General features: G+C 41.8%; 6 protein-coding genes across 6 annotated transcripts; 2 read left to right on the forward strand and 4 right to left on the reverse strand.

Annotated features, from left to right (window-relative positions):
* The first annotated feature begins 1,592 nt into the window (after window positions 1–1,592).
* Window positions 1,593–3,006, forward strand: BCR41DRAFT_317694 (ribosomal protein L18e/L15P). The gene is made up of 4 exons (XM_022021289.1): window positions 1,593–1,886; window positions 2,049–2,215; window positions 2,346–2,499; window positions 2,639–3,006. The coding sequence occupies exons 1-4, from the start codon at window positions 1,707–1,709 to the stop codon at window positions 2,903–2,905; spliced, it is 768 nt and encodes a 255-aa protein (XP_021885651.1). The 5' UTR covers window positions 1,593–1,706; the 3' UTR covers window positions 2,906–3,006.
* A 1,722-nt stretch (window positions 3,007–4,728) lies between these two features.
* BCR41DRAFT_299749 (protein-tyrosine phosphatase) lies at window positions 4,729–5,380 on the reverse strand (the record flags this gene model as incomplete). Its single annotated transcript, XM_022020534.1, has 3 exons — window positions 4,729–4,866; window positions 4,987–5,146; window positions 5,265–5,380. 3 exons carry the CDS (start codon window positions 5,378–5,380, stop codon window positions 4,729–4,731), a joined length of 414 nt encoding a protein of 137 aa, XP_021885652.1.
* A 79-nt stretch (window positions 5,381–5,459) lies between these two features.
* On the reverse strand, window positions 5,460–6,615 carry BCR41DRAFT_383613 (hypothetical protein). Its single transcript, XM_022027484.1, has 2 exons — window positions 6,155–6,615; window positions 5,460–6,043 (listed from the first exon to the last, which is right to left on the reverse strand). The coding sequence occupies exons 1-2, from the start codon at window positions 6,587–6,589 to the stop codon at window positions 5,504–5,506; spliced, it is 975 nt and encodes a 324-aa protein (XP_021885653.1). The 5' UTR covers window positions 6,590–6,615; the 3' UTR covers window positions 5,460–5,503.
* Window positions 6,616–6,667: 52 nt separating this feature from the next.
* On the reverse strand, window positions 6,668–8,621 carry BCR41DRAFT_317697 (ribosomal protein S5 domain 2-type protein). Its single transcript, XM_022021290.1, has 7 exons — window positions 8,497–8,621; window positions 8,248–8,392; window positions 7,663–8,101; window positions 7,453–7,543; window positions 7,228–7,341; window positions 6,983–7,136; window positions 6,668–6,869 (listed from the first exon to the last, which is right to left on the reverse strand). The coding sequence occupies exons 1-7, from the start codon at window positions 8,566–8,568 to the stop codon at window positions 6,676–6,678; spliced, it is 1,209 nt and encodes a 402-aa protein (XP_021885654.1). The 5' UTR covers window positions 8,569–8,621; the 3' UTR covers window positions 6,668–6,675.
* Window positions 8,622–9,201: 580 nt separating this feature from the next.
* Window positions 9,202–10,398, reverse strand: BCR41DRAFT_299879 (fatty acid desaturase-domain-containing protein; the record flags this gene model as incomplete). Its single annotated transcript, XM_022020541.1, has 2 exons — window positions 9,202–9,461; window positions 9,645–10,398. The coding sequence occupies 2 exons, from the start codon at window positions 10,396–10,398 to the stop codon at window positions 9,202–9,204; spliced, it is 1,014 nt and encodes a 337-aa protein (XP_021885655.1).
* A 1,237-nt stretch (window positions 10,399–11,635) lies between these two features.
* On the forward strand, window positions 11,636–14,050 carry BCR41DRAFT_418927 (hypothetical protein). Its single transcript, XM_022029689.1, has 2 exons — window positions 11,636–11,990; window positions 12,083–14,050. Exons 1-2 carry the CDS (start codon window positions 11,788–11,790, stop codon window positions 13,944–13,946), a joined length of 2,067 nt encoding a protein of 688 aa, XP_021885656.1. The 5' UTR covers window positions 11,636–11,787; the 3' UTR covers window positions 13,947–14,050.
* The last annotated feature ends 1,051 nt before the right edge of the window (window positions 14,051–15,101 follow it).

Here is a 15,101-nt window from a genome sequence, read left to right on the forward strand (position 1 = left end):
CATGATTTTTTCCAGTTGTTTTATACGGATTATTTCGTGTTTTGCTCCTTGTATCGACCATTGTTAATTGTGGTGAGTATGCGAAGCAGGGTTTGGTTAAATGAACAAAGATATAAGGATAGGCAATGAGGATATAGTGATTAAAAGGAGAAAAGATGTGATGCCTGGAAAATCTGTTCCTTTTATACGTTCCTTCTGTCAATCCAACTGCTCTGTGTCATTGAAACTTTGCCATTTGAGGAAATTTTAACGCAGATTTTCGCTATTGAGGCACGCCGTATTCAAGAACGTGCCTATGTCCAATCCCTTGAAGGCCAGGCGATTTTTGACCATTGAAAAAGCACTCTATGCCCCACAACGATTCTCTCAACAAGAACATAACAACAAACGAACACTCAAGCCTCCACGACCCCATATGTTATTAAGCAAAGTAACATAAAGCAGCCGAGGACTTTGCGAGTCAACGAATGGGTCCATAAATAACCATCTCATCTTTTCCAGACCCTCTAAAGACCCATTCAAGATATTGTGTTTCGTCTGACTCACCCTCTCTCTAAAGCTAAGCGCCTGAGGACACCAAAGAGGAGGGCTTCCTGGACTCAATAAACACAAGATTCATGTTCATCAAATTCATCCTACAACTTTCCAAACTAAGCCTTGAATGCCCGTATAGTTTTGTCAGCGCTTGTGAGTGTTAAGCCCAAGTAAGCCCTGCGTAGAAGATCAGGCTCCGTTTAGGAAAGGTTGCAAAGGAGCATCTTTATAGCGGAGCCTCCAAGGGCTGCTCCTATTCTAAGTTAGCAGATAGACGATCCCCATGTGAAGATGCAGCCAAAGATATTTAACATCGTTCAGGTGAATAAATTGCCTCTTGATCTCCTAGACTTTTAATAAAATATTTCATTAATATATTTGTATTCAGCAATGAAAGCGAAAGAAACAAGGATATTCTTTTGAAGTACATGTACTCTTTATTTTTTCTATTTTCTCTTCTACTTTTTATTTTTCCAACTGACGTTAAGAATATTGTGTTTTTTTCACGGAAGCAGCTCGGAACGATTGGTGATAGTATCTGCAGCAATCTCTCATAAAAACCGGAAAGGGAAAGCTGGCGCCAGCACACAGTCCATTAACGGGATCGGAGAGCATACACTTTCTAGGGGTATGTTTTAGCATTATGATCCGGTTCTAGGACGTCTGGATAAGGCCTTTAACTAGCGGATGCATGCATTTTAGAAGAATACGGGGAACCTTCAGCGTGGCTGAGAAAAGTGGCCTACAGAGCAAACACATATCAGCCAGACTTTTCCCATAGCAGTGGAATGATCCAATCCTACTTTGTGCAAAAGATAAGTAGAAGCTACTTTTTTTTTTTTTTTTTTTGTTACTGTTACTCTCTCTGATCCAATCTTCCTTTGGGGGTGCGCTCACTTGGTTATTTGATTGTTGCAGTCAATGGATACTGTAGTGCCCATCCAGTGAGGACTTTCTTGAATAAGTTCGACAAAGCACCCGATTTACCTCCACGGTGACGTAATTCAGGCATTTATTGTGCTGTTCCCACTAAGACTCGCCCAAATAAACAAGATCTCCCTCTCACCTTCGCCCGAACCCTCACTAATTGAGCCATTCCCCCACCAGCCTCCACTTTTCTTTCCTCCCTTTTCCCTTCCCTTCTCCGCCAAACCCTCTATAATACATAAACCATGTCGATGCATCGCTTGGTAACAAGGCTTTCAGGCCTTGGCTTATACCCTACCTCAGCCACAGCCACAGCCTCTCTTCGGACTTGTGTCACTACAGCCTCAGTATCCCGTTATTCAACCGTTGTTCCTGGAAAAGTTGATCTCTCCAACTTGAGTGACAATCCTGGATCGAAATCACAGGTATACATTGAAAAAAATAGACAACAAACAACGAACACAATGGACATTTAGATTAATTTAAGGACGAGGAGATCATTTAGGCAACAACAAAAAAGTCAAACTCGGTCCAGTATCTTAATCTTCATTATTGCTATTACTATCATTGTTACTATTATATAATAGCGTCTCCGTGTAGGTCGTGGTCAAGGTTCAGGAAAGGGTAATACGGCTGCTCGGGGTCATAAAGGTCAGAAGGCTCGTGCCGGAAACAATGGTCAACCAAAGCCTGGTTTCGAAGGTGGTCAAACTCGTTTGATCGATCGTCTTCCAAAGCGTGGATTCAAAAACTCGTAACGTTATTCTTTTCTTTTTTTTTTTTTTTTTTTTTTTTTTTTTTCCTTTTTTCTTTCCTTTTTGTCAATTCCCAATAATTGACATCTCCAATTAACAATGGGACCTATGTGATCCATCTTCCAATAGTGAACACAAGGACTATCAACCATTGAATCTGGATCGCCTTCAATACTGGATCGAATCAGGACGTATTGATCCTACACAGACTATCACCATGAAGCATCTTTTGGATTCACGATGCATCCATAAAATTCAGGATGGCGTTAAGCTCTTAGGAGATGTATGACATCGTTTTTGTTTCTTTTCTTTCTTTCTTTCTTTCTTTCTTTCTTTCAAAAAAAAAAAAAAAAAAAAAAAAAAAGCTGATCAGATTGTATTCTATTTCACTTTTTTTTTTTTTTTTTCTTCCCACATGACAGGGTAAGGCAGAGTTCAAGATCCCAATCAATATTGAGGTTTCAAGGGCTTCCAAATCAGCTATCAAGGCGGTTGAGGCAGCAGGTGGCAAGATCACCAGCGTTTATTATAATCAATTGGGCTTGCGTGTCTTGACCAAGCCTCACAAATTTGAAGAGCTGCCTAAATTCGCACGACCTATGAAGAAGAAGGACATTGCCTTTTACACAGATGAAGCAAATCGTGGATACTTGGCTGGAAAGACTGAAATCGTCGGCATGGATCATTAAAGACTTTTTTATTTTATGAGTGCATCTGGAGGAGAGACAAGGAAGTGAGAAGGAGAGGAAGATATTAGAAGACTGGCATTTTGTTTTTTTTTTGTTCTTGTTCATTGTTATTATAAAAATAAAGAAAGATATTGTTTATTATAGGCATGACTTTTTATGAATTCCATAAGAGTCAAATCACTTTTTTTATTATTATATGATAATTATTATTATAATACAATTGGACACAGTTTTCAGGGAGGGGTCCAGATGTGTAAAGATGTTTTAGAAATCAGCGCCTTCTAATGCTAGAGCCTTGAGAGACATGGATACTTCGTAATATTCTTCTACAACTTCTGCTACTGGTGATGGGGTAACCACAGAGGCTGATGACATCGCTGGAGATTGTTTCACCATATTGGACGTATTGTTGTTATTGTTACGATCCTGCTGCTGCTGCTGTTGCTGCTGCTGTTGCTGCTGCTGTATTGCAGGTGAGTTATTTTCTGCTGTATTATTATTATTACCACTGTTGTCATTGCTGTTCGATTCATCTGGCCTTTGTCCGGTACTGGATGAAGAGGCATCACCATCTTTACTAGCTGTAGCTCCTGTTCCCGAAACTTCCGTTGAACCATTGTCACCACTTGGTTCATGGATAATAGAGATAACGTGGGACATCACAGAATCCTGATCATTTGATCCACTAGCTGAGGTAGAGCCAGAATTTGATCCGCTCACTTTGACACCAGAAGGAGAAGGAGATGATGACGACGTCAGCGGCGGTGTATTTGCAGCACTGGGGTTTTTACTAGATGATCGAACACCTAGACCAGTCATTGAACTAGGAGAATCTCCTGACTGATCCTGTTGTTGTTGTTGTTGTTGTTGTTGCTGCTGCTGCTGCTGCTGTTGCTGCGACTGTTGTGTTGACGTGCTAGAGGGGCTCAACAGTCCGCGTTTGTTTCTTATGGCGCTGATGGTAGGCGTAGGAAGAGTCGTTGTCCTTGATCCAAGCCCTAAGGAACCTGTGAGATCTGTCCGGATAGTATTCTTAATATTACTGGGTCGATCACGCATATTACCCATGGCAGAGGATCGACTAGCGTGGCTCATGAGACCAGTTGGAGCTGACAGGGTTGGATCTCTAGTGTTAGTTCTTCCTTCTCCTCCTGAATTGTTTCCGCTACTTGATCCTGATCCTGAGGTGCTGGTATTTGAAGAATGATTTGGATTGATGGATCCCTCGCCTCCTCCTTCAGTCATGGTGGTATTTGCAGAGGCGGAAGTAGTGTTGTTAGTGCTATTACTGACAGTAGGTTGATTCTGATTGTTTCCTTGCTGCTGTTGCTGTGTATATCCCTCGCCCTGTTGATTCGGAAACATGACGACAGGCGAGTTACGGCTACTATGACCTGAGAGAACAGGTGAGGATGCAGGTAAGGCTGATGTAGTGCTGGATACGTTGGAAGCAGCAGCAGCAGCAGGAGGGATTGTAAATTTGAGTTTCAGTGTAGGATGCTTTTTGAATGTGATCTGACCCTCCCAAAGCCAAAGTGGGATTGGTTTTGAAATCTCGATTTCGGAACTGAACTTTTCAACAAACACAGCTTCTTCTGAACTGATCACTCCTCCACGCAAGTATCTTTTTTTGGAGGGAATGAGTGGTTTTATCAAAGAATTAGGAAAAATAAAAAACTAGTTAGAGAAGAGGATGATTCCTTTTGAGACGAGTATGTTTTTATTATTATTATTATTATTATTATTATTATTATTATTATTATTATTATTATTATTATTATTATTATTATTATTATTATGCTATTATGCTGTGTTGTTATATGTTACCTTAGAAACTCCCCCATGGCGGATGGAACACTCCAGGTTTGAAGCTTGCGAAGACAACAAACGACCAATCCGGTGACGCTTGCTCCATCCAGACAGTGGATATAAATCGGTAAGTTCTCTTGATCAATGATAACCTATCATATCATGTCATATCATACCATTCCAAGTCGTTCATGTCAATCAAAAAGAAAAAGAAAAGGAAAAATAAAATAGAATAAAATGAAATAAAATAAAAAAATAAAACAAAGCTTTACCTGAACTGCTTCGACAGCACGATTATAAGTGAGGGGTACATTATCCTTGACTTTATCCACTGGCAAATGGATCGATCGGATTCCTTGTTGAGCACAGAATCCCTGAAAGATAGCATCTGGTGCATCAGGAATAAGTGAAAGGATCGTCTTGAGCTTCAGTCTACGTGGATGTTTGTTTATGAAATGTCTTAGTCTTGTTTCCTAGTACCATTGAATAACGCGAAAAGTGGGGAAAAAAAAAAAAAAAAAAAAAAAAAAAAAAAAAGCGTTTCCCATACCGCTTGAGGTAGCGTAGATTGCGTTGCTTTGGATATGCACCCCTATAGACCTCATGTTCCACTGTACCAAATCGGAAGGGTGGAATGAGTGGTGATGGAGACCATGAAGCAGACATGGAGATGTGCAAAATGTAAAATGTTATGAAAGGTGCAGAAAGTCCTGTACCACAAGTTGCACAGGCTCTATGCTTTTATAGACACTTGTGTTTTATTAATGATCGGTCACACTTAAATCCGTGTCACGGCTCATAGACAACATCTGTCCTAAGCACATACTTGAACCCTCGGTTTACCAACAGGGCCTCGTGGAGCATACAATCATCGCCATGCTTATGCACCAACAGCATCCCTCGCTCTGGCTTCACAGCGACCCCTCCATTCGGAAGTACATATGAAAATGAGGATCCAGAATTACTACTATTGCCATTGCTTTTGCTACTGCTATTGTTCTCTTGATTGTTGGAGGCTGATACTGACGCTTTTGATCCCTTTTTCGATTGTTTGCCACTTGCTCCTCCAGCTCCTTCTGCTGGCAATGTCTTCATACCCTTGGGGTAAAAGACCGTCTCACCTCCCAAGAGTTCTGAATCCCGTTCACCATTGAGATAGATCAAAACTGTGTACTCAGAAACGGTCTCGCCTAATTGATCCGAAATATCTGTCACGGACTCGTCGTAATGAGGACCAAAGGATTGACCGGTTTGATAACGATACATTCGGATATTGTGACTCAACCCAACTGCATGGCGTACTCTCTTCTTGTTCCTGGGACCTGATGTCTAAAGTAAAAAAAAAAGAGATTGAGCTTGTTATCTTTCTGTTCTGAAAAAAAAAAAAAAAAAAAAAAAAAGAGAGAGAGGTTCCACAACGAGGGCTTTTTTTTATTTTACAATGCTTTCTCCATGGACGCTTTCGAGTCCGTATTTAGGATGTTGCCACAATTCTGTCCATCGATCCCGTAATCCACACTTGTTCCATAACATGCTTGCAAATTCCTCTGATTGAAATTGGATACGATCATTGTCTCGGAATGCATATCCTGGTTTAGGGACTGGACGTGGCCGAGGCTTAGTTGGGTCGATCTTGTCATCGATCTGGATCTTCATCTCTTGTTGAATATATTCAATCAAGGAACCTGTGTCCTGAACAGATAAGAAATTGGGGAAAACCAACACCTGAGTCGGTCCAAGGACTGTGACCCAACGTGGAGCTGGTCGAGTGGACGAATAAGAGGGCGATGATAAACGCGGCCATTCTAATAAAGACGTTTGTTCCTCTGTCTCAAGGGTAGAAGCATCGTCGCATGTGAGTTTCTGGTGTTGCATGTGTGAAATGAAAAGCTTCAATAGATGCAAAATAAAAATAAATTAATAAAAAATAAGAATAAAAATATTTTTTATTTCGTTTTTTTTTATTCAAAGTACGTCCAGTTGTGGGTGGCTGCTTCAAAGTATGCCTTATCATGCGACAGGAACTCTTCGATCGACATGGGCTGTTCTAGCGTTAGGATACCTGCCCCGTGACCACCAACCTGGGTCTCCATGCATTGGAACCCCTCTGCTTCCAGCAATCGTTTCACTTCAGCTACGGTCTCTGGGCTGACATCTAGGTTTCCCCAGAAAAAAAAAAATTATACGCGTTAGGATATCAAATATCAAATTTAATACTTGCTGATGTTGGTCTTTTTTTTTTTTTTTTTTTTTTTTTGGTGCCATTACCATCTCGGATCAGAGTCAATGCACACCCTCCACCTCCAGCTCCAGTTAGCTTGGACTTGAGACCAATCCTGGAAGAAATCTCACGCACCTTCTCGAGCACTGGATGCGATACACCCAATGCTGTCAACAATCCGTGATTCACGTCCACCAATTCCTAGTAAAGATGATGATGAAAAAGGTTATTAAACAGATATTAAAAGTTTCGAATGTTTTTTTTTTCTGTTTCTTCTTTTAGCTCATCTTACTCCAAAGCGTGTCAATAAATGGGATCTATCCAATCCAGGCTGACTAAAGAGTTCTTCGCAAGAAACACTAATCTCATGGATAGCATCCAACATTGGATTAACAATATTAGGGAACTAGAAAAAGATAAAACAAAACAGGAATATATCAGGCTTCCATCGGTAGATTGATATCTTGAAAATCTGGAAAATCTGCAGTATGAGAAGAATAAAGAAAAAACCCCTTACTTTATCATGTAGCTTTCTAACATTAGCAACCTGAACTTGCGTTTCTCTTGGGACACGCGTATTTGTAAGAAGGAACCTCAACGACTGGAATCTGAAAAGTAAAAAAAAAAAAAAAAAAAAAAAAAAAGGTTAAAGAATATCCATATATAATAAAAGTTGGAGATAGTCCTTACTCCTACAAAGCTGAGCAATGCATTTGAGAAACTTTACCCAGGCAAGGGCTTAATCTTTTCACCCTTCTTGAACATGACAGCTCCCCCAAGTGTGCTAACTGTGTTATCGATTCCACTTGGATTCCCATGGATCACCTTCTCTGCTTGAAATGCCCATTGATTCACCAAATCGCGTTGCTCTGCCACTGTCCATCCCGCTGTTATTGATGATGACAAATGTCCATTCAGTTGAAGTAAGGCGGTCGCTAAACAAACGCTGTATGATGCAGATGAACCCAGACCTGCTCCCACAGGAAGATCCGATCGTACACTAAAGTCGTATCCAGAACTGGCAATCTCATCCGTCGAAAGGTATGAATGAAGGTATAAAAGTGCAACGGCTGCATGAGATCTGTTCGTATGCTCTGCCAAGTCCACAAACTTTGTCAATTGATCCACAAGTTCGGTATTCATGGTCGAAGGAGGATAAGGGTATCCTTTTTAATAATGGTTATTGATCGTCAAGGAATAGAAAAGAATCTCAATGAGACATTAGTGATGGTTTGGACGAGTTATGGGAAGAGTAACGCCTTTTTTTTTTATTACTTCGCACTGTCCTGATCCAATTGAGGGATATAGTTACCTTCCCACCGCGCTTGACGTGGAATATCACTTGATCGCCATGTCCTGACAAGTTGCACATCTGGGAAATTCACTTCAATAGCACCGTCTGTCCTTTCTTGAACCAGATTGTAGGATCGTAGACCCAAAGAACCAGCGGTTGCCACCTTTATTTTTATTTTTATATTTCATTTTCACAATAAGGGACAACGTTAGATGACTGTTTCAGGGTCGCACAGACATATTTGGCCTGAGAGAGTTCGATGAGTACCTTGCTGTAGACTACAGCGTGCTCGCCAAACAAGATGACCTTGCCAGGTGCAGATGTAAAGTAAGACGGCATGAGGCAGTAAGAAGTATTGAATTACGAGATGAGGAGAGATGAGTTGAGAGATGGGATTAAAAAAAAAAAAAAAAAAAAACGTTCGATATTTCATCCCATGGGGGTGACTGTCGCGATATGAATAGAATAGGAATGCAAATAGGTGGAGTTGTGAACGATGAAATAGATTCAAACATCATACGACAAGATAATGAAAGAGGATCCAATAGTATGCAATTACATGCACATGTACTCCGCTCAACCTCAACTTTTTCCCATCAACAATCAGAAAAGACATTTAAACTACTTGCAGATGGATATGAAATTAGTTTTTATTGATACGTAAAAGGAAAAGAAACAGAATAAAAGTGAAAGTGAGGGTAAACTGTTAAACAATAAGGAAGCAATAGTAATGGCAGTAAATAACAAAGAAAAGAGATATGCTATGTGTTGTAATAAATGTCTTGGAAGAAAAGAGGAAAAAAAAAACTGAAAAGAAGAATGGCGTGAATGAGAGACAACAAAGTGCCAAAAACAAACATCACCCATCTTTTTTGGTATCTGCACATTCATACTCCATTTTCAATGTCATTCGTCCTGTTACTCTGCTTGCCCAACAAGGGAATTGCTCCGAGATAGAGTTGTCCTGTCACTTTATTCCCCTTTCGCCCTCTGTGCATCCAGAGCCATCTCTTCATAAGCATGCTCATCCGCACGACGAAGCTTGCCGACCTGCTTGCGAGCAGTCTTGTGATCCTCCATGGTGCGTCCAAGACGGGACTGAGGACCATAGCCTGGCTCGGTGATGAACTTCCAGTGAACAAGGAGCCATGAAGTATGGTAGGCCATAGAGTCATAGAACTCGGGTGCCATAGCACGGATTTGAGGTAGACGCGACCAAGCGACCTTGGTGACTACAATGAGAGAGACACAGGGATAACAAAAAGAAAGATTAGAATGAGTGTCTTAAGTCTTACACTATTGCAGTCTAGTGTGATAATTTGAAATGGGCTGATGTCTAAAAAAAAAAAAAAAATAACGAATCAAATTCATCCCGGGAAAAGAAAAGTAAACATACAAAGTTAAAAATTACTTACAGTCGTGGTGCTCCATGTGGAGACCAATGTTCATGTAGGGTTTGTTGAGGATACCGTAGTAAGAGTAGGTCTCCTGGCCATCATCAAAGGTATAGTGCTCCTGAATGAAATGAGCTGCGCCAGGGTGAAGACCGTATCCGAACCAGAGCGAAGCAAACAGATAGAGCAATCCACGTAGTCCACAGTATTTGGCCACAAGTGCATCAGTGCAGACAGTAAAGATGATGTTATAGATCTCCCAGGTCGAGGGCTTCTTCTTCATTGCTGCACCACGGACAACGTACATCACAGGGTAGATGAACAGCCAAAGGAGCTTGAGTGCTGCATTGCCACGAATCATCTTCTTTTCCCATTCAAGAGGAAGATCAGGATCCATTCCGGTGACACCCTGATAAGTGTGATGTTCCAAATGGTAGCGACGGAAGGAAGCATAGATCGGTACAGGAATACCAATGTTGGCTGTGAGACCAACAAGCTTGTTCAAGAACACAGTGGGTGCAGCATGATTATGAGTGGCCTCATGGATCAGGACACCGTACAATGCTGTGATGGATCCTCCAACGATATATGAAAAGGCGATGAATCCCCAAGTGGTCTCTGTCCAGACCTTGCCAAAGAGATATGCAAAATAGACCTGAGCAGCAGCAGCGAGGATGGTGATGAGGGATGTTCTAGAGTCATGACCATAAAGAGATTCAATCTCTGGATGCTTCTTGAGGATAGCCAACTTGCGTTTCATATGAGGCTCATCCATGTTATCCATGGCTAGGTCATCATCTACACGAGGATCCGACTTTTTCCAATCACCCAAGTACAAAGGGAAACGCTTATCGAGAGCCTTGGGATCAGTGGGCAACTGCTCCTCATATTTTGCCCGCTGGTTGACTGTGGGCGATGGGTTGGACATGATGAAAGATGAGATGAGAACTAGGATGAATGGAAAGGACGGAGATGACCAGATGAGAAGGAGGAAGATGAGAAAAAGAAGAAGAGAGAGAAAGGAACACAACTAATATTAATTTTATATTTTACAAAAAAAGCGTTGGACACACATTGCTTTGATATGTGAACTAGGAACCCTTCCCCCTGAGTCCTCCATTCAAAAATAACATTCCATTGCACATCTAGACACAGGGCAACCAATGAGAGAGTTTCTCATTCCCATCGACCACTCTTATCTGCCCTATCTGTCGATTCTCTGTCTATTCTGCCTATTCTGCCTATTTTGCCTATTTTGTCTGTTCTATGGTATCACTTCCTATTTGACATCTTAAACTGGTCCACTTTCATCTTTTGTTCATACCATCCAGGAACCAGATCAACCACTCGGTTAATTTATTTTTATATTTACTGGTTGAAGTCACCTCCAGCTTATCAGATTCTAATGCTTGTCACATGAACACAGCCATTTTGCATCAAATCGCGTTCATTTTTCACACCTTCACCTTGCTCTACTTGTTCTACTTGGTCTACATATCCCAACTTCATCGAAAAGCCCTTGAACTTCTCCTCCTGACTTGAGCACAAATAACAAATAGATCTTTTCAGCTGTCTCTACCAGATACAAGGGTAGAAAAATAGTCAAAAGGACAAAGACAGGGATTGGAAGAGTCAAAGGTCACTTTCTAGATGTATTGCTTCGCTGCCTCTATACTTCTGCAACTCTCCTCCTCCGACCAAAGTACTAGAGACAAAGATAGATAGTGTCGTCAACGAGATCGAGCATGATTAAGTGGACAAACACAAATATAGAAAAAGCATGAAAAGTCGCTGGTTCAAGCTTTATATTTCTGCGCACAAGGAGTTTCCTAAGAGGATGGCAAACGCGCACCATCAATTGATTTCTCAAGTGCAATGTACTGAATATGACAATGCTTTTCGTTTCAATGATTCAGAGCGCGCTTCTATACCTCCAATCCATTAAAGAGGGGTATTACGGTGGACTACAATAGATGCAAATTCATTCGAGGAAACATTTTCATGTCCACTCAGGCTATTTCATCCTCAGCAAAAGATCGCGAACGGACAGTGGTCAACCTTCATCATTGGCGAGGTTGAAAAAGAAAAAGGGGTCAGTGCACCTTGCTCAAAAAAAGACAAAGAAACCATTCATCCTCTCTTCATCCATCGAGCAATTGCCGAAATGACGCAGCATCAATACCAGCAATTCCGAAAGGACGGCATTATTGAACACGTTTGTGTTAGAATTGTCTCCACTTCTGCAAGCAATGGTGGCCCATCCTGCTATGTGACCTTGCAAGATATTCGAGACGTGTTTCCAAACGCACAACGATTCAAGCTAGACGGACTTCCTATCCCGTTCCTTGTAGACTCTAGTGGCAGCAGGTATATATTGATTATGGCACGCCTTATCAACTTCAAGTATCTCTGGAAGGAAAAAGAAATGAAGGAATTCAATTTGGAATATATCTTCTTAGAATCGAACCGCTGCGCATTGCGTTCTATCCTTACAAGGTTCTGGATGTAATTGCAGAAGAACCACAGCTCAGTAACGCTAACAGCGGTAGCACTGCTGGCATTTGTTTGCCCACATCGGGGAGGTCGGCAAATCTCGACAGACTTACTACTCTTCAAAAGCATACTCATGCTATCCTCATCCAGAATTTAGAGCTTCATGATTGTACAATCCCTCGACTATTCATAATGTTGCCTGTCGACCACACCAATTGGGACCCGTTGAACATCCTGAAGAACAAGCTCCGCCTTCATTTTCTATGCGAATGTGGGGGCTATACTGCAAACACGAGCGAGAGCAGCCAGAACCAAATCCATATTGCCAAGCACGACGGATATGAAGTCCGAAACAGCATAGAGTTCTTTCGCAAATATGGGAAACGCATGCTCATCCTCTTACAATGGCTTAAAGTAGCAATACCCTCATCTGCTTCCCTGGCACCGGTCCCACATCTGGTCGATGCCGGCATTGATTATTCAATTGACTATATAGAGGCGCTCTCTAAGGAGAATCTGACCTTGAACAACATCAACAAAATCGATGACTATGAACCACTTGAAGGAGCCGATCCACAACAACTACTCTCATTCCTCCGAACCAACGATGAGGATGAGCGACTTGGCAACTTGTACAAGATCATGACCGAAACAGGCCGTGTTAAATGGATTTGTGTCGACCACTATCGTTTGGCATATAAAGAAGAGGAACAAAAGGCATTTGAAGGTGTAGTGGGGGAGAATAGAGGCAACTATGACTTACACCTTGGTAAAGTGATGATCATATTGAGATCCAAAGTCAGAGCTGAGGAATTTTTTACTGCCCTGGCGAATGTAAGACATGTTTACGAGCTGGATATCACATTCGACTGGGATTGGACCGTGAATGAGCTTGAAGCATTCGAGAGTGCTTTGAAAGTGTCAAGCATATCGGTTCTTCGGCTTGATATTGGTCGGTTTCAAAAAAGTATCAATGGGGAAGTGCTTTCAACGTCTAGGCAATATGACGCACTTGTTCGTATCATAAAACTCAACAATATGAAAACGATTCATATTACTCTATCGCCGGATCTCATAAAACTCCCCAGCCTACGACCCAAACAATCGTCACAACTTCATAAGTTATCCTTTGGGATGAGTTTTCGATCGATTGGAGCCAGTGAATTACTATTAATTGTAAATTCACTAAAGAAGAACATGGCTTTAACCACACTGGCCTTGAACGACAATTCAATTCGGAATGAAGGAGCTCTAGCACTGTCAGAAGCGCTCAAAAATAATACAGTTTTGACTACTTTGGACCTGAGTAACAACTCAATTGATGAATATGGGGCTGCGGCATTATCAGAGGCACTCAAGACCAACACAATGTTGACTACTTTGAATTTATGTGGCAGCCTAATTGGAGATGCAGGAGCTCAGGCACTCTCAGAGGCGCTTAAAGTTAACACCACTTTGACTACTTTGGACTTGAGTGACATCAATAATTTCGCGTCATGGATTTTCAGAATTGAGGACCGAGGAACCTTAGCACTGTCAGAGGCACTCAAGGTCAACACGGCTCTGACCACCTTGAGATTGAGGGGCAACTTTATTGGAAATGAAGGGGCTCTTGCATTATCAGAAGCACTCAAGATTAACAAGACTTTGGCCACCTTGGACTTGGAGAGAACCTTGGTTGGGGAGGAAGGAGCTCTGGCATTATTAGAGGCGCTCAAGATTAACACTACTTTAACCACTTTGGAAGTAGATAGAGAGAAAATCGGGGCTAGAAGAGCTTCGGCATTATCAGAGGCACTCGAGGCTAACGCAGCATTGACTTTTTATTGATATGGGCGTTGCACCCGATAACTAGGGGCCCCGGGGACTGTTAGAGACGCTCGATATTGGTTGATCGACTCTGGTTTATTTGATGGCTGAAATAATATTCAAGGAAAAAGCTCAACTTAAATAAAAAAAATAAAAAAAATAAAAAAAATAAAAAAAGCTTGCGGCGGCTTAGTAGTCATAGTGATGTTGCTTTTTGATCTTTAGATGTCGGTCCTATCTCCCCTTGCAGTGCGATCCTCGTATCTCGGCGTTGTTGAAAGTTCATTCTTTCCAATAGTACGACATTTCATTTAAATTCAAATGAAAGACTAATGTACAGCTTTCTACAATAATAAAGGCTCTTGCTTGTGATCTCTATCCATGGGAACGGGAAGCTGTCAAGACAGTGTATCCAAAGGGCTCTGGATTTCCATCACTTCAGCTCAGATGGTCCTGAGAAATAGTAGGGGAAGTATTGCGCCAAAGGTGTCGGGGTCGATCCATGATAGTCGCTAGTGGAGCCAGAGCGTACTTCGCTCATCAATTGGCAGCAAGGATCTTACTCTACATTAAGGCCAATGGCTTGTGGAATCGACTGAAGGAGTGTTTCTAGCGTGGTGTGCCGCCAGAGGTATTAGTAAAAAAAAAAAAAAAAAAAAAAAAAAAATAATTGAGCCCAATGAAACTTGATTGCTCCTCGCAGGGATCGCTACGTGCATGGCAAATCAGCAAGCAGGGTCTGCAGGAGATACTGTGGCACTTACGCGCTCCATAAGCGACCACTCTAAGAGAACGACACTGAGGAACCCATTGACAAGGTGCAAGACAATGAGTTTGACCGCTATTTCCGGGTTTCCACGAAAAAACAAGATGGTTGGCCTCCTGGATCGGTGCAAAGCAGTCCTTCACTATACGCAAGCATGTCAACACTATTCCAGCAACCTCAGTCGCTTCCGAGCAGATGCTTAGCATATACTGTAATGTGGTCTTAACAAGAGGATAAGGCTTTCCACCCTTGTGCTCTGCAGCTATGCTATGATGAATCCTTGATTACAAGCAATAAAAATAATGTCAGGGTCTGGCACCTGAGGAGATGGGAAATAGGATGGAGCAATGGTTTCGTCTCCTCGCATTGAGTTGCCTTTGGTATGTGCTTCCATAAACCCCAAAGCCGAG

The sequence above is a fragment of the Lobosporangium transversale genome (assembly GCF_002105155.1).
Source record: "Lobosporangium transversale strain NRRL 3116 chromosome Unknown BCR41scaffold_3, whole genome shotgun sequence".
In the NCBI taxonomy this organism is placed as follows: domain Eukaryota; kingdom Fungi; phylum Mortierellomycota; class Mortierellomycetes; order Mortierellales; family Mortierellaceae; genus Lobosporangium; species Lobosporangium transversale.